The sequence below is a fragment of the Cololabis saira genome, chromosome 20, assembly GCF_033807715.1.
Source record: "Cololabis saira isolate AMF1-May2022 chromosome 20, fColSai1.1, whole genome shotgun sequence".
NCBI lineage: Eukaryota > Metazoa > Chordata > Actinopteri > Beloniformes > Belonidae > Cololabis > Cololabis saira.
Window position 1 is genome coordinate 18150764 of NC_084606.1, and position 26939 is coordinate 18177702.

General features: G+C 41.0%; 1 protein-coding gene across 2 annotated transcripts in view; it reads right to left on the minus strand.

Moving 5' to 3' along the window:
- shroom4 (shroom family member 4) overlaps positions 1-26939 on the minus strand; it is an 89753-nt gene that overhangs the window by 37315 nt on the left and 25499 nt on the right. For both annotated transcript variants that reach the window (XM_061710686.1, XM_061710685.1), the window contains exon 2: positions 20384-20535. In XM_061710686.1, the coding sequence (XP_061566670.1) occupies positions 20384-20535 (152 nt within the window). The remainder of the gene's footprint in view (positions 1-20383; positions 20536-26939) is intronic.

Below are 26939 nucleotides of genomic sequence, written 5' to 3' on the forward strand. Positions count from 1 at the left end.
GTGTGTGTGTGTGTGTGTGTGCGCACCAGCATGCTTGTAGTCCATCATCCCTGATGATGGATTTCAGGATGGTAAAACACTCTAACGCATATATTTTCTGCTTAAACACACACACATGCAATCATGAAGGGTACTACCCTGGACCAGACACACACACACACACACACACACAGACATTCTTTTCACATACCAGGTAATCAGTACAGTGAGACTGGGCCCATACCAGAGGTCGATGGCAGGAAGGGTGAAGTCCAGTTTAGCCTCTGTAGCACAATGCAGCATTTGTTACTGCTAGGTCTCCAAGACTGCATTAGAGCGTGTGTGTGTGTGTGTGTGTGTGTGTGTGTGTGCGATTGTAATCAGCTATATTTTGCTATTTACTTCATCTACTGTCAAAAACAGACAAACATTAAAGAGATCTCACCTTCCTATGAGCATAAAACAGCTAAATTAAAGTGAGCTCTTTTCCGTTAACAACAAGGTGAATTGTAAATCCACAGACTTGTTTCCTGGAAGCATTATGGGCTGTATGTGGAGCCGCGATGAAATCAAAAAGCACTGAAGATAAACGTCCACACTTTCATAACAACTTAACGTCAGCTGAACAAAGGAATTTACTACGTGTTTGGCCCTAAAAAAATAAATCAGTCTTGGACTGATGAAGGGAGAGTTGGAGCGGGGTCCGGGTCTAGAGTCTGTCAGGGAAAATCCTTACGTGAAAATGTCTCATGCTTCCTGAGACACTTATTCACAAATTTGAGCTCCACAAATCCTGGCATCCTTGGACATCAGGGGCATATTTCAGAGAAATAAATAAATCTTTTGGTAGAAAAACCTGGTGATTCAGAATATCGAGGTAGTCGCCTGATCTCAGTTTTTGGGGCATCTGATACTGTTGAATCTCGACCTGAACAACTGAACAACCCCAGATCATAATACTGCCGCCACAGGCGTGCACAGCAGGCAGCAGCCTTGACACTTGCATCACTTAATCCACCGCTGGAAATACTCTACCTTATGCCATTAAAGACTGCTGTGACTTCAACTTTTCAAACATTACTGTTTACTGAAGCGTACTCTCAAATTGAATACTTACCTGCTGTACTCTACTCTTCTTACCTCTTTTCTTATCATTTTATTTGTTATGTACTGTTTAATTGTGTCTTGCTGCTTTTAATGTTGATGTAAAGCACTTTGAATTACCTTGTGTTGAATTGTGCTATACAAATAAACTTGCCTTGCCTTCATTTTCAGGTTCTGACAAAGTAGTTGTTTAGGATGAGACCACCGCTCTTCAGACAACCTTTTTTTTTTTTTTTTTTTTTTAAACAACCAAATTAGCACCTGTATGTGAATTTTGTGAAACCCGGATGCACCATCAACACAAAGTAGTTGATCTCTGAGCATTGTCAGGAGCAGCATGGTCTAGTGTCTTTTATGGAGGAGCGTACTTCCCTAAGAAACTGCGCTTAAATGACCCTGCCTTCCAGATTTAGCCCGTACTCGTACACTCTTTGGTGCACTTGTGAAACTCCTGCTCATTTTCCCTCTCACAGTGATGTGAAAAAAGTCGATCAATAATCCTGGCCGACAGAGTTCCAGACGGTGACGTTATTGCCCCGTTGTGGGTGTACTTGCTCTACCTTGCAGTGTTCTGTGTGAAAGGATTACGGTTTAATGTGGCTGAAGTAAATCACTGATCAACATGCATTAGGGCTGGGCGATATATCGAGATTTTAATATATATCGATATATTTTCAAACACGATATGGTACGAGACAATATCGTTTATATCGATTTTAAAAAAATATATATATATTTTTTTTTTTACATTTTTTTTTTTTAATGATTTTGATATAGCTTATTTTGTGACAAATTGACTTGAATGTTTTATTTGAGATTTGCACAAATGTTTTGTTATTTGCACAACTGTCAACCTCAGTGGAAAAGTCTGCCTGTTACTGTCTACATTGTATTAATTGCACAGTGTATTTTAATTTAATTGTTATGCAGGAAAGGGATATTTGTTTTATTTTATTCAAGAAGCATTTTTATTCTATATATGCAGGCAGTTTATTTTTATTTCATTTGTTTTATACATTTTGATATTGTGCAGACCTCTGTTAATAAAGGAACCTGTGTGACATTTGGCACGAGGCTCTGTATTAAAACTGACTGTTTTTTTAAGGGTTTGCCTCAGAAAAAAATGAAGCTTACAGAGATGCTAACAGAGATGCTAACAGAGATGCTAACAGAGATGCTATGCTATAATGCTTTGGGGGAAACCCCAATTAAGGCACAGAAAAAATATCGAGATATATATTGAGTATCGCCATTTAGCTAGAAAATATCGAGATATGACTTTTGGTCCATATCGCCCAGCCCTAACATGCATCACCCAAACCAGAAAACCAGAATGTTTTATTATTTTTTTAATCACAATCTCTTCAAAAGGGATCTCAGCTTAGATACGGATCCGTCTCTTGTTTATGAATTATAAGAAACAATATCTTTCTGTAAAGAAATTCAGTGAGGTCACGATACAGGTCTGGCATCACAACTTACACCAAGTTGTAGGTTCATTTGAAATATTTGTGCTCCACACTTCCTTTGTCATTGATGGGAAAAGAATCACATGGCACAAGTGTAAGAAACTGAATAAAAATCACCATAACATATAGAGTACAGACCAACAGTTTGGACACACTTCCCCATTTGTTTGAATGAGAAGGTGTGTCCAAAGTTTTGGTCTGTACTAGGAATGGGTGATATTTTACCGTTCACGATAAACCGTCAAAAAAATCCTCACGATAAGAATTTGTCATGTCGCGGTAAAAACGATAAATTCCCGTTGATGATGTTTTTGTGTAAAGCTGATTTTTGGAAGGAAGGAAGGAAGGAAGGAAGGAAGGAAGGAAGGAAGGAAGGAAGGAAGGAAGGAAGGAAGGAAGGAAGGAAGGAAGGAAGGAAGGAAGGAAGGAAGGAAGGAAGGAAGGAAGGAAGGAAGGAAGGAAGGAAGGGAGAAAACAAAGAAGGAAGGAAGGGAGAAAACAAAGAAGGAAGGAAGGGAGAAAAGAGGAAGGGAAGAAGGAAGGAGAGAGCAGGAGGAAAGAAGGAAGGAAGGGGAAAAAGAAGGAAGAAAGGAAGGAAGTAAGTAAGGAAGGAAGGAAGGAAGGAAGGAAGGAAGGAAGGAAGGAAGGAAGGAAGGAAGGAAAGGGGAGAAGGAAGGGAGAAAACAAGGAAAGAAGGAAGGAAGGGAGAAAAGAGGAAGGGAAGAAGGAAGGAGAGAGCAGGAGGAAAGAAGGAAGGAAGGGGAAAAAAGAAGGAAGAAAGAAAGAAAGAAAGAAAGAAAGAAAGAAAGAAAGAAAGAAAGAAAGAAAGAAAGATAAATTCCCGTTGATGACAAACATGGCGGATCTGAGAGCGAGATAGGTTTATAGTTACAAAGGTGGAGTTGAATTGGTATTTTTTTTATCGTCATTTTTATCGTTATCGGGATAAATGCCAGAAATAATCGTGATACATTTTTTAGTCCATACCGCCCATCCCTAGTCTGTACTGTATGTAAACCATCATCCCAGCCAGCTTGGGCATCCTTCTTGTGTTCTTTAAGAATCCACAGGTACCAGTATGAGACGCTCTGTCTTATTTGTATCAATGCCTCTCATTTTTCATATCACTCGTTTTATTTGCACTCCTGAACTACACAGCCACAGACTTGTTTAAGCTTTTGGAAGAACAAGTTTACATTATGTTAATAATATTCGCAGCACTGAAGGATTCTGCGTTACAGGAAACCATAAGTGCTGTAACCGCTCCTCAAGTAAATCCCAACGCAATGCAGGTAAATCTTCTATTGTTGGTCTTTGACATACTTCAAAAACTTTCAGAAACCTCAGATTGCAAAGATCACACTGCTATTGCTTTAGCTGTTCCCCGTCTCTGGACTGAACGAGAGCCGTTTAGGAGAGGGAGGAAATGACCAAAATAAAAGTTACGACCTGAGCTGATGGCCCCCGACGACTCGGCCCGTGTGTCTGACTCCTAACTGAGCCCCAGATTTATTTATTTATTTATTTTTCAGATGTGAGATGATCCCGCCTGCCGGTTTATGCCTGTACGTGTGTGTGGACATGCACACACGCGCAGCCAGACAGACAGACGGACCGGTGTCATGTATCGCGGAGTCGCGGCTTGATGGGCCGGTTAATAAAAACCAGGCTGCAGCGGAGCGGACGAGCCGGAGCAGACCACACGCGTCGCTCGCTCTCACACTGGGGCTGCTACCACGCGGTGCAGACGCTGCAAGTCCTCGCCGTTTCCATCATCCATTAATCTGCAAAATCATCTGCAGACGACAAGATGCATCTTCGTTTCCCATTACCGCCACAGAAGCCAAAGAAAAGCTTGATAAAAAGGCTATCGATGAAAAAAACTGTCTACGGTCGAACTTTTAGGACTGAATTCAGCAGGAAAAACATTTCAACATCAAATACAGCATAACCACATGTGTGTGTGCAGACACCCACAACAGAGCCGAGTCTCTGGAACCCTGCAGTTCTCGCATGTATTGATGAATATGGACTTAGAATGATGGCACTTTTCCACTAGTACCTACTCAGCCCAGCTCGGCTCGCCTTGGTTTATCTCTTTCCCACTAGGGGTCCATCCGTGCCGAGTAGATACTTTTCTGTAACTACTTCTAAGCGGCTGAGTCGGGCTGTATCTGATGTCATCACACTACAGGCCACCGATTGGTCGGGGGGTTGGAGTCAGACGTCTGAGTCAGGATGTGACATCAGCCAAAGAGTGACTGTGACGGCTTCTTGTTCATTTTATTCGACAGGCAATGGCAGCGTAAAAGTCTGTTTGGTCCAACTCTGAGCTGCAGAAGTTCATAAACCTGGTAGCTGAGGAGAGAATTAAAAAGCGATCTAGACGGGCGATAAGGAACGACCAGATCTACCAGGAGCTCTGTCACTTCATAGCTGCTCGCGGCTCCCAACGGCGAGACGAACTAAATGAAATTTAAAAGCGTTGCCACTTGAAGCTTCTCTCACTCTCATTTTTTAACTTGGTATCAAATACAAGTCACAGACCCAGCAGCACATCTATCATCTCCTCCAGGTTCTACATCTTTAGTGTTGTCTTCTTCATTTAGATCACATAATCAAATACGTCACAGCAGCTTCGCTCCAACCCGCCTCATTCTGCTCCGAGTACTAGATTGTTATGGATAATAAACCAGGCCAAGTTGAGCCGAGCTGAGATGAGATGAGTAGAGCCCAGTAGGTGCTAGTGGAAAAGCGCCATTAGTAACACTGTTACATCACTGGTATCAGATGTACATGTTGATTCAGCTCTGCCTGGTTCCTTTGCAAGTGTTTTAATCCGGCGAAGACTTGATCAGTCATCTTCAACACCAGCTACGACACAAAATGGTAAGGCCGAGTCGGCAGCTCCAACGCTTCCTAATCGCTGACGAAAGGAAACTCTGATTTCACGAGGATTAAATTGAGACGCATGTCAGATTAAGAGCTGCTGCCTTGCTGTAGAGTGAAGTCACTGCTCTGTCTAAGTGTCTTTCCAACCTGTCCACTCATCCTGCCCCCCCCCGTGAACTTAAAGAACCGAAACACACACTCCTCACTTTTGTCTTGTGTCAACATTTCAACCAAAGCGGTACCGTGGCCAAAATTGTTTACAGTCGGGCCTCTAATCAGACCCAGAAAGGTGTGTGTGTGTGTGTGTGTGTGTGCGTGCCAGTGTGTGAGGAAGAGGTCTTGAGGAATGCTGGGAATGTCTATTGTTCAGTTGGGGAAGGACTGACGGGGGGGCAGACCATTGTGCTTCATGGATCTTGGCACCGCAGACTTCAGTCTCCAGAGACGATGTGGTACGAAACTCCAAACAACGGGATGTGTGTGCATGCGCGCGAGCCTTCGGGCCCCATCAATCCGTCTGCGGTGAGATTCCCCACAATTAGATGAATGTGTGTGGGTCCCGAAGCCTGTTTCTTACAGTCTGAAACAGAAATCCACCAACAAGAAGAACAAAAGACAGAACAAACAAAGAGCGGGGCAACGTTCGGACAGAGGAGCCGTACGGGCGAGGGACCCGACTCGGCTGCGGGAACACGTGAAACGTGTTTCACACAAACACAAATAAACAAGCTGTGAAATTGAGCAGACCTGCAGAAGCAGCCGGACTTCGGAGGAACTCAGAGACGTATTAAAGATGAGCAGGAGAGCCAGCTTTGGCACTTCGGAGGAAGAGAAGCAATGAAGGATTTGGAATTCTGTTAAGATAACTGTTAAGTTAAGTAATATTGAGATATATATATATATATATATATATATATATATATATACATACATACAGGGCTGCACATAATTATTCTGGTCTGGTGCTCAGAGGAGCCCCTGGATATGTGACTTGGGCCTCCAAAAACACGGTGACCCGTCTCGCCGGACCGATAAAAGAGGGATGCAGGAATAAGTTATAGGCAAAACGATATTTATTCACTTATAAAGATGAATGGCTCAATATGGTCCTTTACAAAGTTAATTTATTTCAATAATTCAACTAGAATATGGTGTAAAAGTTAAATTATTTCAATAATTCAACTAGAATTTGGTGTAAAAGTTAACTTATTTCAATAATTCAACTAGAATATGGTGTAAAAGCGTAACATCTTGCAGCCACTTCTCGGCGAACACACGTTTTCTGTTCGATTCGGGTAGTGGTTCAGTTTGGCGTCTTTGTAGTTGGTGGCGGTGGAACGCCAAAATAATTACTTAATGGCGCTTGCTTCTTGGACATTTTGACAAGACGTGTCGGGGTTTGTTCTGTAAAGCTGATCCTTAACTCTCTTCCTGCCCAACGAGTATGGAGGGGGAGTAAGGACGCGCTGTGATTGGCCAGTACCAACTTTGAGTTGCAGTTCTGGGGAAAAGCTCTCCCAATAGATGTTTTAATATTAGTATTCTGGTCTGGCCACAACCAATAAAATGAGCCCCAGCTGTTGGTACGCAAAAGCGCTTCGCAGCACAAGATTGACAGCGCACTGTGGATTTTGACGGCGCATGCGCTCTGGCGGCCCACTTATGTGCAGCCCTGTATATATATATATATATATATATATATATATATATATATATATATTATGGCTGTTCGAATAATCGATTTTAAATCGTAATCGCGATTATGTAATTAGAACGATGTTAAAACGTGAAAATCGTAAAATCGATTTTTCACTCTTTTTTTTTTTACCTTGTCTGCACACATATTAATGATTGATACCATATTAATGATTGATGGAAATACCTCTCAATACCTGCGACAAGTGCCCCATGGGAGAGGCTCTTTAGTGTAGGAGGGGGCGTTGGAACATGCCACCGGGCATCCCTCAAGCCAGATGCCTTAGACCGGCTCGTGTTCCTTGCAAAAAACTTGCAAATGTGAATAGCAAATGTAATGACTGACATTACACACCTCTACCTTATTATTATTTAGCATGCAAAGACCCAGTTTAGTTTAATTAGAACATTTCTTGTTTTATTTAATTGGAAATATAACTTACTGTATGTTTGCAAGTGCTGATTTGCTGATTTTTTTTTTCAGAGATAAAACTTTATATTTTATTATATTTTTTTTAACTTTTTTTTAATTTATTTTACAGAGTTTTGCACTTTATTCATTCATTTTTGGTTTAATAAGAGCAAAGTTTGCACTTAAAGCCCAATGGGGCAAATGTTCAATAAAAAAACAGCATATTTGAAATAATTTCTTTGCATTTTGTCAATTCACAAAATAATCGTAATCGTAATCGAAAATCGGATTTTGAGAGAAAAAAAAAATCGAGATTTTATTTTTGGACAAAATCGAACAGCCCTTACATATATATATATATATATATATATATATATATATATATATATATATATATATATATATATATATATATATATATATACACATATACATACATATACACACACACACACACACACACACACACACACACATTTAAGTCCTAATTAAGTCAGGATCGTTGTTTTATGGGCACACTCATTGGACAAACTAAGTTGTTATTCTGGCATTCCTGTGGTCTGTGTTTGGCAGTTTTTAATTCTTTACAGATTCGATGCTCATCAGCAATAAAAACATGAGCTTCTAATCATAAGAGAGCTCTGACAGAGCCAGCAGATGGCAGCCTGGTGTCAGCTGGAGCACACATATGTACGTTTACTGAAACATTATCCTGTCACCATGTGGAAACAAGGACTTGTGTGCATGGCAGCTGTGGGCGGGCTCGCTCACGTCACGATGAGACCGAAAACATCATCATTAATAGCATCTGTAACATTCTCGTGTTTTGCATCGCTGCATCCCTGCACGTGTCCGTTGCGAGACTGATGTTGTTTCTGAGGCCCGCTCAGCTGATTCCCTTCAGTCAAGTTTCAGCAGCGAGTAAAATACACCACGCATCGGTGAGGCAGCGAGCGATGTCCGTGGCAGAGCACAGGCCCCCTTATAATAAACGTATTTAAAAAAAAAACTAGTTTATTTGTATAACCCTTTACAAAAGCCAAAAGGTACCCAAAGTGCTTTACATGAACATCCTAAAACAATAGCCTGCATAAAAGGGATAACTAATACCAACGTGTAAAAGTAGTTAATAAAACAGTACATAAAATGGCACATAAAACCCACACGAACCATAAACCAACATAAACAAGCGTATTAAATGACCTGAGGAAAAGACTTCTCTGGTTGCAGTCAAAGCTAGACTGAAAAAAATGGGTCTTCAGTTGAAGTCTGTGGCAGAGCGAATGTCGGGGGGGCAGTTTGTTCCATAATCTGGGGGCTGTGACGGCGATGGGGCGGTCTGCCCACTGGTTAAATGTGGACGTCCAGTAAAAGCTGGCCTGAGGAGGGAATAGGGCCCCGGCGTGGTCCCGGATGGTTAAATCTCAGGTAGGTGGGGGCCAGGCCGTTAATGGCCTTCAAAACAAACATCAAAACTTTAAAATCTATTCTAAAAGGGACAGGACGGGGGAGATGGGCGGCTGAAGATGTCCAATAGATGATGGGCCACTGCAATAGTCCAGTCCAGAACTGATAAAACCACAGACTGCCTTCTCAAGGTCCTGCCGATTAAGAAAAGGCTTTACTTTGGCCAAGAGACAGAGTTGGAAGAAGCTAGTTCTGACAACAGAATTAAGATGTTAATCAAATAATTAGCCTGCAGCCCAATGTTACACCAAGATTTTTTTTTAAAACACACAGTTTCATTATTCTTAGAATATTTAAAATAAGAGGTACTGTGGTTTCACCTGCATCCAATTAAAGCTGCAAAATTCTCCACTATCTCAATATCTCTGCACAATCCTTAATTCCGTAATTCGATCTTTAAACATGGCATTGAAGATATAAACTCAAATTACGTCACACAAACCCAGGGCCTGTTTCCTGTTTCATATTTGTCAGGAAACCTGAAAACAAACTTTATGGAATCGAAAAAAGTGCCTTGATGAAGCTGTGAGCCTCGAAGGGCTCGCGTTCATATCCGAGCCAGGCGTCGTGTCACAACACGCCAACGTTTTTATTTCACCTAAACACCTAAATGGATTCCAGCAAAACCCCAACTCCTTTGTCTTGCACCCACTTTCCCTGTTTCTGCTCTTTCATCTCGTCCTCCTCCTCCTCCCAGTCCGGCCTTCAGCAGAAACCGATGTTTAACTAATGTGGAGCGGAGATGAAAGAGTGAGCTCACATGAAAGAGCTTTGTCATAAAGTCCTGTTTACGCTGTCAAAACATCAGACGTGATATCACCCCTTCTTGTAATTATCATTTTAATTCCCTCGTACACCCTCCTGCTGCCACCGGGAGCAAATTGAACTGCCACGTAACATCGGTGGGGCATTTCTTTTTTGCTCTGCTGCCCTGTAATCTGACAGGGCTTTTCTTTCCCCATTTCTGGTTTTGAGTCACCGTGGAAACGATTCAGAGTGGGGCAAGAAAGTGAGCTATGCAATTTGAAAACTGATTAAAGAAGACTAAATATGAAACTGTCTGATTGCAACAAGATAAAACCTTTTTTGCAATTTCCTGATGCCATGTTGCAAAGGTTTCTCAGCGCTGAAGTTATTCCTGTCATTATGAGACAGGTCAAATTGAACAGTCTAGACAGTTGCAGAAAACAAATAGCTTGTTTTTTTTTTTTCTTTACACCATCAACGTGGCCTCCACATCCACACCTGCATGTATAAAGAGCTGCTTCCTATTCCATCGGCAGTCCTGAATAAACTGTTTAGTCTTTGCTTCCAATTAAAGCCACCGGTCTTCACACAAACAAATTTCGCCATTAACTCCAAGCTGGACGGGAAGAAAGAGGATAAAGACTTCTGAAAGAAAAGGAAATGATGCTCTCGTTGAAGAACGCCTTTCTAACACATCCATGGCTGACCACTGCAAGAACACACACACGCACACACACACACACACGCACACGCACACACACACACACGCACACGCAGAGTACAGATCTAACAAAGGCTATGTGAAAACAGGAAGTACTATGGAAGAAACATTTCCAGGTTGAGCCAACAAAACACCCCTGACATTCTTTCCCTTCCACAAATACACTGGAAAAATCTTCAGCCGCTTAAAAACATGCAGAAAGACAAAAATACTTGGTGGTGAAACTGACAGAAAGGGCGCAGGATGCAGCTTCTACTGGGAGCTGCTTATCGAGAGACACGGACGCTCTGATTGTGGGGAAAGAAACGCATGAGTGACTTCTTTTACTCATCGGTGTAACAATAGAAAATGATAACAGTACATTAATCAAGATACGAAACCTATTTGATGAGTTAATGTGGAGGATGAGAAAAACAGAGGTGGAATTTTAACAATGACTCTGACATCATCGCTGTTTATCTATAGTTTGGTCCAGATGTGTCTACAAAGTGATTTTTGCCTCAATACTCCACCACAAAAGGTTTGAAATTAAAGAGTTAGATCAAGTTAACTGCACTGGTGGAGTCTATTATTTGGTTACTTCAAACTGGAGTGAATGCTTTATTGCGGTGAGTTCAGGTGACTGACTTTCAAAGCCTTTGAAAAGTCTCACGTTGCGTCCGGAGTTTGCTTCCTGTCCCAGTCCATCTGTACAGTCCTGTCAGTTTTGTAGCGTGAGGCTGCTCACATTCAGCAGCTCCACACAGCTCAGGCCAGACCGGCCTGTCAGCGCTCACATCATCCATAAACACCGTGAGCTCGTTTCGTTGGCACACGAACCTGCCACAGCGCTGCGTCCAGCAGGTTTGATCATGATCCGCTCCTCTCCTCCTCCACACTTGATCCTTCTCATCACCCTCGTAGAAATTTGTCTTGCTTTCATCCCGTCTAAAGAATCTGAATCCAGAACACGAGCGGCCTTTAGATGTTTTCTGGCAGAGTCTAACCCAGCTTTCCTGTGTTGGACTGCTACCCCGTTGTAAATCCTCCGTCTTTACATTCACGAAGGCGTCTCTTTACTGTAGATTTGGACAAAGATACGGTTACCTTCTCCAGCGTATTCATGACTTCTGCTGATGCCATGGAGGGGTTTGTCTTTACCAAGGAAAGGACCCCACAATCATCCACTTTAGTTGTGTTCATGAGCTGCCAGAACTTTGGATGTCGTGAGACCAGAGCCGTCTGGGAGATTTGCGAGGCCCTGTGCGAAATGGCTAGGGGGGGCCCTAGCCAAAATTTTTGGGTTTTTTGGGTCGGATCGGGCGTCTATATGCGCAATTTTAACTCTCCAATTAGCAAAATACTGGATACCTTCCCCTGCCTCATCATCATTTGACTTGCCTCGACGGGGGGCCCCACGGCTGCTTGAGACCCGGTCGGATTGGTGACAAATTTATCAAACAAGCCTTTCAGAGAGGCATTAAACTCTTCCATTTTCTTTAGTTTTTTTCTTTTTTCATCCCCTGATGGAAATTTCCTGAATCTGTCTCGTTCTCTCGACATTGTGTGACAGTTTGTTCCAACTCCACCCGTCTGGATCAGAGCAGCTTGTGTCTGCGCTTGGTCTGATCAGTTGTATTGAACAACAGACACGCGCATCATTGCACATATATTTTATTGATATGCACAGACTAGTACACATTTAGGTCTGTAATGGAATGTGACTGTTGATATTTATAAGGGAAAAAACGAAAAAAAAAAACGAAAAAAAAAAAAAAAAAAATTTTTTTTTTTTTTCAAAAACGGCCCATAGCGCGAGGCCCCGTGCGGTCGCACGGTTCGCACACCCCTTGCGGCGGCTCTGCGTGAGACTTACAGTGCTTTCGTCCTTTTTAAACTGTTGACATAGCAACCGTTTAAGTTTTGACATTACCTTGCAGATTTATATTTTTGATATGTTGTATTTGTTTGTTTGTTTCCCCCCTTTTCTTAGTTTGATACTTTAAAATACATGCTGTAAAAGACGCTTTTTCCATATTCTGGCATTGTATAATTTAGCCCAAAATGATATATGCAACTATCTAATGTGGGAATCTGATCTCATGTTGAGATATAAGAGCTCCTTGACTTGCTTTATTTTGAAGATGCATTTTAAACTTGGTAATTAAGTCTTTCAACTTCGGATGGTTAAATAAATAAATAAACAAACAAATAAACCGGTACCTGTCATTGCAGTTTGCCAACGTTGAAGCTTGATCTTTAGTCATATCATCTACGGTTCATTTTCTTTTCTGTTGTTCTTTCATTATTTACCACATTCTTGTAGATAGTGGCTGCCTTATCCAGGATAGAAATACAATACCAGTCAACAGCAGTGTGGCTCCCTTTCAGCCTTCGGTTGGCTTGTTAAAAAAGCCTACAAAGCATCACTCCTGAAATAAAACGTAGAATGGACCCAAACACGGTGCTCTCTCACCCTGCTCTGAACTGCCTGGCAGGCCAGTAAATTCCTGCGGTCAGCCGAATTTAGCCTGCAGGCCTTCCTTCGGCCGGCTCTCCTTTCAGCAGCAACGGGACAATGCCGCGAGTATAAATTGGATTTATTTTATTTAAAGAATGAACAAAAGCGTCAAGATAAGACTGCAGAGAAAAGCTTTAACTGACAGGCAAAACAAAAACAGACTGACTGCTACTTAAAGAACCAATGAGAACAAAGGGTTGCAAAACCTGGAGGATGTCAAACATTTTAAGCAATGGAAATGTGTCAAGAACAATATACCATTTCATAAATCCAACACCAACCTCCCTGAATAGAAATGTTACAGAAATATGACACAAAAGCACCTTTTTTTTTTTTTTTAATCGTCTCCCCTTGCCAACGCCACATTTCCTTCCTCTGCATGTACATCATATAATTATATCCACTGTTCCTTGCCTGTGCATCAGCTGAAAAGCCCATTTATTCAGCAGGAAAAGTAAAATAGTGCACAAGGCAGCTCCAGTTAGCAGTTTCCTGATGTTTCCAAGACAAACCCGCAGAACAAATAAAAACTATGTCGCTGCTCTCCATATAGGCTGCAGCCATTTGAGCTTAATTGACCTCAGACCAACAAAATTCGTCAGTGTTATTGAAATATATTTACTTTCGTGTGCACACAAATGTTGAACCCACGTGGGAGATTACAAAACTATTTGGAGGGATGCTATTGTGGCGCTGCACTTTGTTCCCTTAGCTGACATAAAAAGAAAATGTACAGTCATCATATTTGGTTGCGAGTAACTTCATGGAGCTCCTCTGTTCAGCTCCCCGCTCAAGCTGCATATCAGGCACAAGGGGGAGCTGTTCATGCACTGTGCAAGTGTAAAACAGTTATACCACTAATATTTAAAACGTCAGCCTTATGGGAAGTAAAAGGGTGTCAGTATTACAAGCCACTTCATACACGGCTTTGAAAAAATATGTGCTGAAGTTAACTAAAGGATAATAATAGGATTTTGAAGCTACTGAGATTCTAAACATATCAATTATGGCAACTGCCACTAGCTTAGTTTTGTCTGGCTGAACTCCTGCATTCCCAGAACTGCTAGGAAAGAGATTGTGTTTTGTTTTTCAGCACAGCTACATCACTTATGGACCTCATTTGTTTGTGTCTGAGGCTCAGACATTGATGGATGGATGGATGGAAGTCATGCAGTTACACATTAGGGGTGCAACGATTAATCGATGTTGTCAAGAGAAATCGATAAAAATAGTCGCCAACGAATTTAATTGTCAACTACAGACAAAGTGAGGCATCTTTTTCCTTCTTATCTCTGCATCACCATGAGCAAAGTTCATTAAAATAACTATTTTTGAATGAAGTGTCCATATTTTTCTTGTTTTTTATTCTTAATTAGCACATTGTTTAAAAAGCATCATGCAAAATATAAAAAGCTGAGAGCTAAATATTACTCACTATTTGAATATTTGAAGATTGTTGTAATTTTGTTATGTTCATGTTGCCACTAACAGGCAAAAAAAAGTCAAACCAACAATGTATGTGATTATATTCAATTCAGCGGAAATGAAAATAAACATTTTTGCTAATTTTTCAGTTGCATCATTAAACTGCTGAACAGAAATCAAACATCACAACACGGAACAACGTACATTGAGGAATGTCACCGTATGTCATGTGTGCACTGCATTTATAATGCATGAATGAATCATAAAGGAGCTATAAAAGCTGTATGCATTAAATTCCAGCATCATTCCTTTTACACAAGTCTCCAGTAGAGGAGGTCCAGGGTGGTTGTTTTTGGGCCTCAATCATTGATGCATCTCCATTACAAGAAATGACCCTGCAACAAGAATTTTTCGGGAACATCGAAGGAGCCAAAATACACAAGTAGTCAGAGCCGGCCAGAGAAACCGCTGGGTGTGGGGACCCGCTGTGCTCATTGGATATGCTGTGGGTGGGAAAGGATGTTGTTCAGTCTTCCCAAAGTCCTCCTCGAAAACGAGTTCTCCTCTTACTCATTGTGACCATTGCAGCAAACAGAAACGCAGCAACCAGCTCAGCTCCTTCAGTGTTGATCTCGTCATTCCAGTCGGTTTTTTTCTTCTTTAACAGCATCTTTTACTTGTTGGCGGATGGCAAACAGAAAAAGTGGTACACTTGGACCACCGAGTGTTATGAAGTGATATTGTTTGTGTCAGTATATCCCTTCTGGTCCATCACTGAAAAATGGAAACACAACGGCCAAAAGCACCAAGGAGAAACTTTGCCCTACTACACTTCCAGCCATATTTTTGCCTATTTTCTCTTTGTAGAGACTACCCATAACCGCTCACTCTGGATGGTGTGAAAGCAACACACGCAGAGAATAATTGATAAACACAAAATCTAATCAAATGTCATTTAAGACAGCAGCAATTTTCTGCAGGATCATTGTGCGGGAGTCTCTGCATCTCCTGAGAATAGGACTTCCAAGCAAAATCGTTCAGCCTCGGTGCTGAATTGCACATTGAACGGTGCAACAAGATGCTACTTTCTAATTTACAACACATCAATTTGAATATCCATCCCTTTTCTTTCCGATCGCAGCTTTTACGAGGTGAAAGGTGGGCTACACCCTGCACAGGCCACCAGCTCATCACATGGCTACTTTTCATATATTAATAAAAAAATTGTATGTAAATCCTTTGAAACGTACTGGTTCTATGCACTTATGTTAAAAAGATGATCTGAACTCCATCCAGTTACAATTATAAACAAACATAATGTTGTTAGGCTGATAATATACGAAACCCTTAATTATCAGGTCATTATCAAACACTGACGCTTCCCTGGGAAGGGCATCAAATGTATTCATTTTTTTGGTTTACGGCTGCTTATGTGGTCAAATTTGAAAAAAAAGAAAAGAAAAAATGTATGTCACTACACCTGAGTCACACAATCCACCGTGTCATGCTTTTACATTTTCCAAAGAAAGGCTTAATAAGGAACAAGGACCTCCGCCCGTTCTCGTGTCACCCTCGTTCCCACAATCCCCTTTTGTTATTAAAAATAAAGTGCTAACAAATCCCTCCTCAGCTTTTCACTGAGGAGGCTTTTCCACTCTTAAAACTATAGAAGAGGAGCCAAGTGTGCAAATGTGAGCATTTCATCATCCCTGAACGAGCAGTGCATGCGTATGTGAGTGTCTCCGTCCTCGCTGCACGCTCTTGTTCTTGCAGGTGTGTTTTTAATCACTCAATCAAAGTTCTTTCGCTCTAATTTTTCAGAAAATGTCACTGAAAAGAATGTCTTTTTTATTTATTATTACTATTATTATCCAGTGTACTTCAAATTAAAAGCTCAGTTATTTATAAACTGGAGATGTCTCTGTGTTAAACCGCATGTTGAGAAGTGTTTCAGATAAAATCGCTGTGTCACCATTAGGCAGCCTGCAGGTGTGTTCATGATAAAAATAATAATTAATTTGCGATATAATCTGACTTTGTTTAGACGCACTCAGTCACTTTTCGAATAAACTGTAACTGTAAATGTGAGGCAGGCATGCAACATGTCAGTTCACACCCACCTACACACCCACACACACACACACACAGGCAAACACTGGGAAAGCCCCTCAGAGCCAGACGAGCAGGGCATGCCAGACATTTACACACAGTGGATTAACTGTGTGAGATTCTCATCATAACCAGTAGCATTCCTCGGGCCATTTCTGTCTGTCCCCTGGTCAGTGTGTCTGGCTGGGGAATCTGTGTGAATGTGAGATATCAACTTCTCTGTGAATGCCCAGCAACATTAAAAAGAAGAACCCCCCCACCCACACACACACACACACATGCACACACACACACATACACAAAAATGGTCAGAGAGCTGGAAGCCCGGCCTGTTTTTGAAGCCAGATTGAAACGCTACATTGCCAAACAGCTGTCTGAAGCTGTCCAAGAAGTCAAAGTAATAGTTGTAACATCCGTAAAATCTTCCACACTGGTTATACTGTAGGCCTTAATCAATTTGGGATTATGGAAAGTATCAGTGTCAGTGTGACAGGAAAGCTGATTAATGAAAACACATGGAAAAGGTGAATGGTCTCCCTTTCTGGGAAGTAAGGTATTGGCTCGATGTAGGGCTGGGCGATATATCGAGATTTTAATATATATCGATATATTTTCAAACACGATATGGTACGAGACAATATCGTTTATATATCAATTTAAAAAAAAAAAAAAATCTTTTTTTTTTTTACATTTTTTTTTTTTAAATGATTTTGATATAGCTTATTTTGTGACAAATTGACTTGAATGTTTTATTTGAGATTTGCACAAATGTTTTGTTATTTGCACAACTGTCAACCTCAGTGGAAAAGTCTGCCTGTTACTGTCTACATTGTATTAATTGCACAGTGTATTTTAATTTAATTGTTATGCAGGAAAGGGATATTTGTTTTATTTTATTCAAGAAGCATTTTTATTCTATATATGCAGGCAGTTTATTTTTATTTCATTTGTTTTATACATTTTGTTTTTATACATTTTGATATTGTGCAGACCTCTGTTAACAAAAGGTACCTGTGTGACATTTGGCACGAGGCTTGTGTGACATTTGGCACGAGGATTAAAACTGACTGTTTTTTTAAGGGTTTGCCTCAGAAAAAAATGAAGCTAACAGAGATGCTATGCTATAATGCTTTGTGGGAAACCCCAATTAAGGCACAGAAAAAATATCGAGATATATATTGAGTATCGCCATTTAGCTAGAAAATATCGAGATATGACTTTTGGTCCATATCGCCCAGCCCTAGCTCGATGTGAAGCATTCTAGCAAATATCCACCGAGGGGCAACGACACAAGATGCAGAGGGTTTACGCTCCTCTGAGATTTGGAAGACTGAAGTCTTCTGGACCAGGTATAATAAATATAACCTGATCCACAATCAGGCAAGGCTTTAGCTCTGCTCTTCATTGTTATCTACTTTCTAAACAGATTAAGGCCTGCAGTGTCGTTGAATAGGAACAGGAAAACACTGATGCTGTAGTTGTATACTAAATATGGCTTTAAAATGCTGAGTTTAGTCAGAGGAAGATTTTAAGACTTCCAGCTTGTTTGTATAGAACAAAATAACTTTTTAAAACTAAATTGACCGAACTCATAGATTTAACAACTTAGTAATAATGTATATCTTTAAACAAAGACGAGCAAATGTGTTCTACAGAGCAGCTCATTATGGAATAAACTTTATAGTTTAAATGTGGAAATGTTGACCTCGGATCAGCTATAAAGTTTTATATCCAAATGCTTTGATTCAATGTTTATAGCGTTTTATTATGCAGAGGAAAAATGTTCCTGCTGTTACTTCCACCTCAAGAGCCAGAATACCCGCCACGTCCAAAGTGGGTGACTGTAGTTTTTTCCCCTCGCAGCGGCGGTGCACTTTAACTTCCAATTACAATGCTGACGTCCGTGGACTACAGACAGATGTTACCTGAAACAAGAGGACAGCTGTATCCTGCTTTATGGTGATGCTCGTGTTTGTCTTTATGTTATCGGTGCAAAGTTCAAACTCCTTCACTGCCAGCCTGCCGCATCTTTCGTTGCGCTTAAAGAAATGCTGTTTCCCATTTGTGGGGTTACAGTAAAAGCCAGAGGGGCTGAAAATGTCAAGGTTTTTTTTTATTTTTAGTGATGGAGCCGGTAGGACTCAGCGCACTACCACTCCAGACCAGGTGGTGGCAGTAGTGTGAAACTTAAGCTGTTTGCCATCTGCCAAAAAAAGAAAAAAGAAAGCAACTACAAAGGAAAATCAAAACAAAGAGTGATGAGATAAACATTGAAGACACTGAGGTGGCTGCTGTGTTCTCTGTTTGCACACTCTTCAGTGGTGATGATCAATGAGAAGAGATGACCTGGACGAGTCATTTAACAGCTGAGACACGTCATTTCCTGCTCACGGTTTATCCAATCAGCACCGAGTCAAAACCACCACCTTCTCAGCAGTTTTCCAAGGCTGCTTTGAGAGTACGTCACCCGCGGTAGCTACGTCTTTCCGCCCTGTCACTGTTCCCAAAGATTCTTTAACAGGGGCATTCCTGGTAATAGAGACGCATCGATGACCAAACCAGAGCCCTGATAAGAGTAACAGGCCCAAAGAGGATGGAGAGACCAATAAATAGTTTCAGGACATTTAATAACTCTCAATTTTGCTCAAAATAATGCTTATTTGACCACAACTGCGGTATGTAAACGAAGCATCTGCTTATTTTCATGCACTGGTTTTAATGGTGAGCTGCTGTAAAGGTTTCTGTGGACAGAGTAAAAAAGAGTAAAGGAGGAGGGACTGCAATACTAAAAATCAGATGGTGTGATCCTGGATAATTGTTAACCTGAAGGTTCATCTCTTCACTGCAGGTATTGAGCTGCTGGCTCTACGTTTGTCCACATGGTCAAGTAACAATGTGCTACTTTCCAACTCTGCATGAAATATTACGTTGCACTTCCAACTTTTCAACTGATGGTTATTTTAAACTTTTTTTTTTATCTCCTAATAAATGTATGCTGCAACAATATAATGTCCCTAATTAACTGAGTACAATTGAATTCAATGCATCTGCTGACAGATCAATGCTTCTCTTTTTAGAATCTAAAAGTCATTCCTTCAGAAGAAACAAAAGATTTCCGGTCATACATAAAGATTAGTTGGGTTTATTACAGTTCTCACGGCCATTTTCAGCTGAAAAAACAAACGACCCCACAAAACGCTGTCCCATTTACAGTAAATGACTGGCAGCCAGATTCTTCTGGCCTGTGTTGGTGGACACCAAAAACAGAGTTAAATGCAAAAACAGAGTTAAATGCAAATGAATGTTTGACTTCATAAATTCATCAGCTGCACAGTAACCCAACTCCAAACAAATGCTAATGCCACTCTGTTCTGCTGAATGCATGCACAGAAAACTCCACTGTTTCTGTAAAAGACAGGAAGACGCTGATAGCACGTTTCCAAAATAATCTCCGTTTGTATCACCAGTCTTTTGTCATTCAAGTGCGAGTCTGTAGCGGTACACCGATTTGCTGCGTGCCGCTCTATCTGAGGGAATAAGTTACCGATCTTACGCTATAAAGATCAAAGCCAACTTCCCGTGAAACGTTCTGTATCTGAAAACAGGACTTTAAAACTTGTTTGCATGACCGATTCTTAACCAAACAGGAAAAGGCCAGTCGTCCCCCTCACCTTCCTTCCCGTCCCACTGCTTTTGAGTCAACATCGTAAAGAACAGAAGTGTCAGGAAGAACAACAAAACAGCCGGCAGAGAGAACACATCCGTTTCTGGTAGACAAATTCCCAGTTTCAAACTATCTAGGAGAACGATGCACATATATCCGTGCAGGAATAAGGGGTTCACACGTGAATCTGTGTCCGTACCTCCTCACGATGAGCTTGAGGAGCCTGTACGATCCCTTGATGAGGATGAGCGCTTCCTGCCGGCTGCCGTAGAGGGGGGATCCATTTATGTTGATGAGCTCATCCCCGACTTTCAGCTTCTTGCTGTGGGCAGCTTTTCCTCCGTCCTCGATCTGCAGACAGAGACTTGGTTGGAATCAAAGAGAAAAAACTCAATAGCGACTGGGAGCTTGTTCAAGTTAAGAAAAGTAAAAAGAAATGTCGTTAAAATGAAAGAAAAAAAAAAGTTATTCAAAGATCGGTTCCCGCTGCCAAGACGACACCTCCTTTAAACCCATTTTTGGGGACATTTCTTGTTAAATTGTCTCGGTACCCATGGCAACCGTGCCCCAGAGAACATCTCCAAAACAGCCCGGACCAAACATCCCACAAAAACCCGTCACATTCCTCTGCAACAGACTCCGTGTTGTGTGAGTGTTTGGCACCGTGGCGACTGTGGGTCACACAGTGGTGAAGTGTGTGTCGTAAAAGTGTGGCCGCGGCGTTTCCACATGTCACAGGTTACTCCGCAGGTTAGAGTCTGACCTGATTAAACATCCCATTCAGATATCATACCCAGGCGGGTTTCACCTTCAACACTCAAAGTTGGAGAGGATTTTTAAGGGAACAAATTCCCGATTAGGCAGCGTGGAAAGACGGGGCAGACTTGCACCTCCCTCCGTCATTCATTCATTCATGCTCTTCCTCTTTCTGTGGGACGATCAAAGGAATGCATGTCATGGAAACATCGGTCCAATTTTACGGTTTTAGGATTTTACAGACGCGCAGCGGTAAACTCCAGCCAACTCAAATGTGAACCCAAGCTCATTCATTTACCTTGTTGATCTCGTGGGTGCAGTTCTGTCCTGAATTCTCACTTCAAAAGGTTAATATTTGCACATTTGATCCACTTTACAGCATGGACACAATGGGCAGCTGCACCGCCGCCCTTCAGGTCCACGCCTGCAGAAGCTAAACTGCTCCTCCACATGTTTTAAATCACTTCAGATGGACAGTAACAAGATGCAAATGAAGGAAATGCCTAAATATTATGAAACACAGTAACATTAATGTGCTGTACTCAGTGTATTAAACCTATTTTAAACAGTTTCCAAAACCACAAGGAACACACACAGACAGGCAGAAGTAAAGGCCGTGGGGCTGAGCTGAACGCGTTTGACGCACTGTTTATGTTCCCTCTTGTTTCTAATGAGTTGTTCATTGTGAAAACAAACCAGAGGCCGAAAAGGCTTCAGCAGTGGAATGTTTAACACTGCTTACAATGATGAACACTGTTCACACACACACGAGCGGTTCCCAAGACACAACAGCCATAATATGACCTGTAATTATCCAGCAATGCAATAAATGTACGACCAATCAAATAAACTGTGCCGGGGGAAGGTTACAACACACGCACTGTTCGCCGCTTGGTTCTGCTAAAGCTATCAGTGTAACATTAAGCTCGAAAAATAATCCGTCATTTTCCCACCGACACAGGAATAGAGGGGTGAAGGAGAGAGGGAGTTGGGGGAAAAAAAGAAGCAGTAGAGAGAAAGGAAGAGGGTGGAGATGTAACGCAAATTAGAACGATATTTTTAGAAGGAAGTAAGGATGAATGGAGTTAGAGTATAAGGTAGGAATGGGTGATATTTTACCGTTCACGATATACCGTCAAAAAAATTCCTCACGATAAAAATGTGTCATCTTGTGGTAAAAACGATAAATTCCCGTTGATTATGTTTTTGTGTAAAGCTGATTTATGGTCCACACACAACGTACGTGAATGAAGGAAGGAAGGAAGGAAGGAAGGAAGGAAGGAAGGAAGGAAGGAAGGAAGGAAGGAAGGAAGGAAGGGAGGGAGGGAGGGAGGAAGGAAGGAAGGAAGGAAGGAAGGAAGGAAGGAAGGAAGGAGCCAGAAGAAAGAAAGAAAGAAAGAAAGAAAGAAAGAAAGAAAGAAAGAAAGAAAGAAAGAAAGAAAGAAAGAAAGAAAGAAAGAAAGAAAGAAAGAAAGAAAGAAAGAAAGAAAGAAAGAAAGAAAGAAAGAAAGAAAGAAAGAAAGAAAGAAAGAAAGAAAGAAAGAAATGAGCCAGAAGAAAGAAAGAAAGAAAGAAAGAAAGAAAGAAAGAAAGAAAGAAAGAAAGAAAGAAAGAAAGAAAGAAAGAAAGAAAGAAAGAAAGAAAGAAAGAAAGAAAGAAAGAAAGAAAGAAAGAAAGAAAGAAAGAAAGAAAGAAAGAAAGAAAGAAAGAAAGAAAGAAAGAAAGAAAGAAAGAAAGAAAGAAAGAAAGAAAGAAAGAAAGAAAGAAAGAAAGAAAGAAAGAAAGAAAGAAAGAAAGAAAGAAAGAAAGAAAGAAAGAAAGAAAGATACATTCCCGTTGATGACGTTTTTGTGTAACAAACATGGCGGATCTGAGAGCGAGATAGATTTATAGTTACAAAGGAGGAGTTGAATTGGTATTTTTTTTATCGTAATTTTTATCGTTATCGGGATAAATGCCAGAAATTATCGTGATACATTTTTTAGTCCATACCGCCCATCCCTAGTATAAGGGTGGAAAAGAAGGATGGAGGAAGGATGCTGAGAACACAATGGTGCAGAATTGAGAAAGTTACAACGAAAGGACAAAAGAAAGGTGGTGAGGAAAAAATGCTCAAGAAGAAATGGCAAGAGAAGAAGATGAAGGAAAGGAAGGGAGGGAGAAAGTGACTGATGAGAATTAGGAAGCAACATACAATAAAGACAAGAAGGAGGAGATGACCTCAGGGGAACATGCTGTAATATGTCACACACACACACACACACACCTGTGGGTTTTATATACTCCAGAGAGCAAATCCAGGGAAGGTAATTAGAGAGTTGTAATAACGGAGTTTACTGTGGACACAAGCAGCACATGTATGCTTGTATGTGAAGCTCACATTAACCGGGGGCTCGTTTCTTGACGCAGGAGGGGTTGGAAGTTGTTAGCTGTTGGAGCCTGACATCATACTTCAGACAGGAAACAGAGGGCCAAGTTTCCACTAAGTACTTAGCATTTAGGCTTCTCAGATCATACCAAAACCAGAGTTATCGGAACAAAAAGCGTCACATTTTACCTCAACTCCATCCAGGATCTGGCATGTGAACCATTTATTTTCTGTTTGACAAAACACAAAGATGCAAGTCGGTGGCCAACAGGATAATATCGATGGTGAAGATGTATTCCTCTCACCGCAAAAACAATATCATGGGGTCAGATGTCCAGCGTATGTGTATTCATTAGAAAAACACTTCAGTATATCTGCGGATCCAAATATTTGCTGTCAGAAGTCAGTGTGGTGACACTCCCATTGCAACATTGCTTGAGAATAGGTTGCAGCTGCAGGATTCTGGCAGGACCACGGCATGTTATCAGGGTTAGGGCCTGTCCACATCAAGAACAATGAGGATAATATCAAGAGATGGTTGTCTAGGAGGTTGTCCACAACCACAACCCCACCATGGCAGTAGAAAACTGCTTCAAATCCCAATCCCTTGTTGAAATGTGTATTGCGGTCAGATAAATTAGACTAGAAAGGAAAAAAAAAATGATCCTGTTGGGGTCAATTTGAGATAAAGGATTAAAAAACAAATGTCATTCAATTGGACTCACATTCTTTCCTCCATGGTGCTGAAAGACGGACAGCTCCAAGGCTAATGTCAACGCTCTTTCCTTATCGTCATTAATATTCTTTGTTGGGTCAATGTTACATAATGTACTTTATTTATGAAGCATTTACCATTTTTTATGAGGGGCAATAGATGGTTCAGGCAACATGTCACGAAAAATAGTCTCAGCTGTATTGACATTAATGGCACTTTTCCACTAGTACCTGCTTGGCTCAACTCAGCTCGACTCAACTTGGCCCAGTTTCTTTTCCATTACAATCCAGTACCCGGAGCAGAAGTAGGCGGGGTTGGAGTGAAGCTGCAGTGACGTACTTAATTGTGTGAAACGAACGAATAAGACAACAACACTAAAGATGTAGAACATGGAGATGATATATGTGCTGCTGGGTTTGTGGCTTGTGTTTGAGTCTGAGAGAAGCTTCAAGCAGCGAGGCTTTTTAATTTTCTTTAGCTCGTCTCGTCCGTTGGTAGCCTCAGACAAACAGACTTTTTGCGCTGCCATTTCTTGTCGAATAAAATGAACAAGAAGCCGCCGTCAGAGTCGCTCTTTCGCTGATGTCGACATCCTGACTCAGACGTATGATTGGCCACCAATCGGTGGCGTGTAGTGTGATGACGTCAGATACAGCCCGACTCAGCCGCTTAGAACCTCGGCAGAGTAGTTACAGAAAAGTATCTACTCGGCACGTTAGACCCCTAGTGGAAAGAGATAAACCGAGTGGAGGCTGGTCAAGCCGGGCTGAGCAGGTACTAGTGGAAAAGCAGCATCACTGAACTTGCATTTAGCTTGATGAATGGTTAAAATTAAAAAGGAAAAAAAAAAAAAAAAAAAACCACGACCATGCATGATCAGGGGGGATGCAGGAGGTACCAAAAGGTTAGATGTGGAAACATGGTGGACATGGTAAGTAGGGCTGCACGATTAATCGTTAAAAAAATCGCGATCTCGATTCATGCTTGAACGCGATCTCATTTCCAAATGACGACGATTTAAATTTTTTTTTTTTTTTTTTTTTTTTTTTTTTTTAAGATGGCATAAAAAAGGACTAGCCTATGTTCTAGGTTGTTGTAGTCCTGTCATGGTCAACTATCATGTTGTCATGTTTGTTATATTTTGTTAACGATTGTGGATTGCATTTGGAGAAACATCTACCTTTCTCATCACCTGACACATATTGCACATGAATATTGTTAAAATTATTATTGTTAAAATTATTTAAAGACAAGAGAGATGTTTATTGTTTTTATGTTCAATGTCAGCTGTTACAGCAAAAAGCAGCCAGAGGAATAATTTGTTGCCTCAGAACTACAGGATCTGTTACAAGTCCCCTTTCTGAAAGGGTGTTCAACTCAGGGAGGAACAAATATTGTTAAATTGTTATTATTGTTTAAATTATTCAAAGGTTTGTGTAAAGAAGACAAGAGATGTTTATTGTTATTGTATTTTTGTTCAGCTGTTGCAAAGTTAAAGTAATAAGTGCAATAAATTTTATATTGGAAAAAAATCGTGAGAGAATCGTGATCTCAATTCTAAGCAAAAAAATCGTGATTCTCATTTTGTCCAGAATCGTGCAGCCCTAATGGTAAGTGAATTATTTAGATTTTTTTTTTTATCAAGCACTAAAGTACAAAGACAGACTCCTATAAGTCATGCAAAAGAAGAAGCACAAGGCTTCTTTTTTGCACTGAAATGTTGACATCTTTGAGCTCAGAGGCACCTGGGATGGATCATCACACCGTGGCACCAATGACATTGAATTACTGAATATTAATAAATTAAACAATTTATGAGGTTAAATTGTCTTGGTATTAGAGCGATATGACCTCAAATCAATATCACAATAAATTGGGCAGTTTTACCTTGCTAACAATAAATGCACGCAAACAGAAAGTTTCAGGAGCATGCATCAAATCAACTTCACTGCAACACTTTCCTTTGTTTTCCATCTTGACTGCATGAGTTGGTAACAATTAAGCAATTCACACAATTTAAGAAACTTGTGTTTTACATAAAAGAAAAAAACTGTTGCAAAGTGAACTGATGCTTATCAAATTTAAGATGTTTAACAGGCACAACATAAATTAAGACCTTACTATTACTCCTTTTCGTTAAAATAAGTAGCTTATGAGTATTATGAGTTCAATAACTAATCCCTGCTCAGTAATCTTAACTGTAAGTGGTAAGTCAAGAGAAGTTAGCCTGCTGATAAACTTTTTTTCTCACATGTTACATATGATGATAAAAGCAAAAAAGAACCGGGGCATATTTATTTGTGAGCCAGTGAACGATATACTCGGTTACTACCCAGCAGAGTGCAACACTGCAGCGCTGAAGCCTCAACATGTGTCCTCATTCGTAGGCCAGACAGTTATAAACAATCTGCAGAATATTAAACAGGAAAAAGGAAAACAGCTACAGAAACAAACTGCCTGTACGCACAGAAGACGAAAACAACCGCGGTGCCAGCGTACCAGTAACGATGACCGTGCCGGCCCGACTCCGTGGGATTTCTCTTCCCTACATAATAAGCCGTTTCTCAGCTGCTTCTGGGGCCGTCTTAAATCTCAGTTTCACTCCGGTCTGACCTACATGTCTGTGCCATGCTGCTGTGGGATGTCCAGACGGAGTGAAGTCAGCCCACGCACCCAGGAGACGGAGAAGAATGCCCTCTCTGTGTGCTGAGGCACATGCACGTCAGACACACCCTTTTATATTTAGATCTGATGGGTGACTTCATGGCCTGCGAGTGTGTGTGTGTGTGTATGTGTGTGTGCAGTTGCACCAACAGTAATATTAATAATAATTGGAAATCCCCATGCTGGTCACAGGTTGTCATCACTCAGATATCACCGGACCCAAACACAGTTAACTGCATTGAACAACAGCCT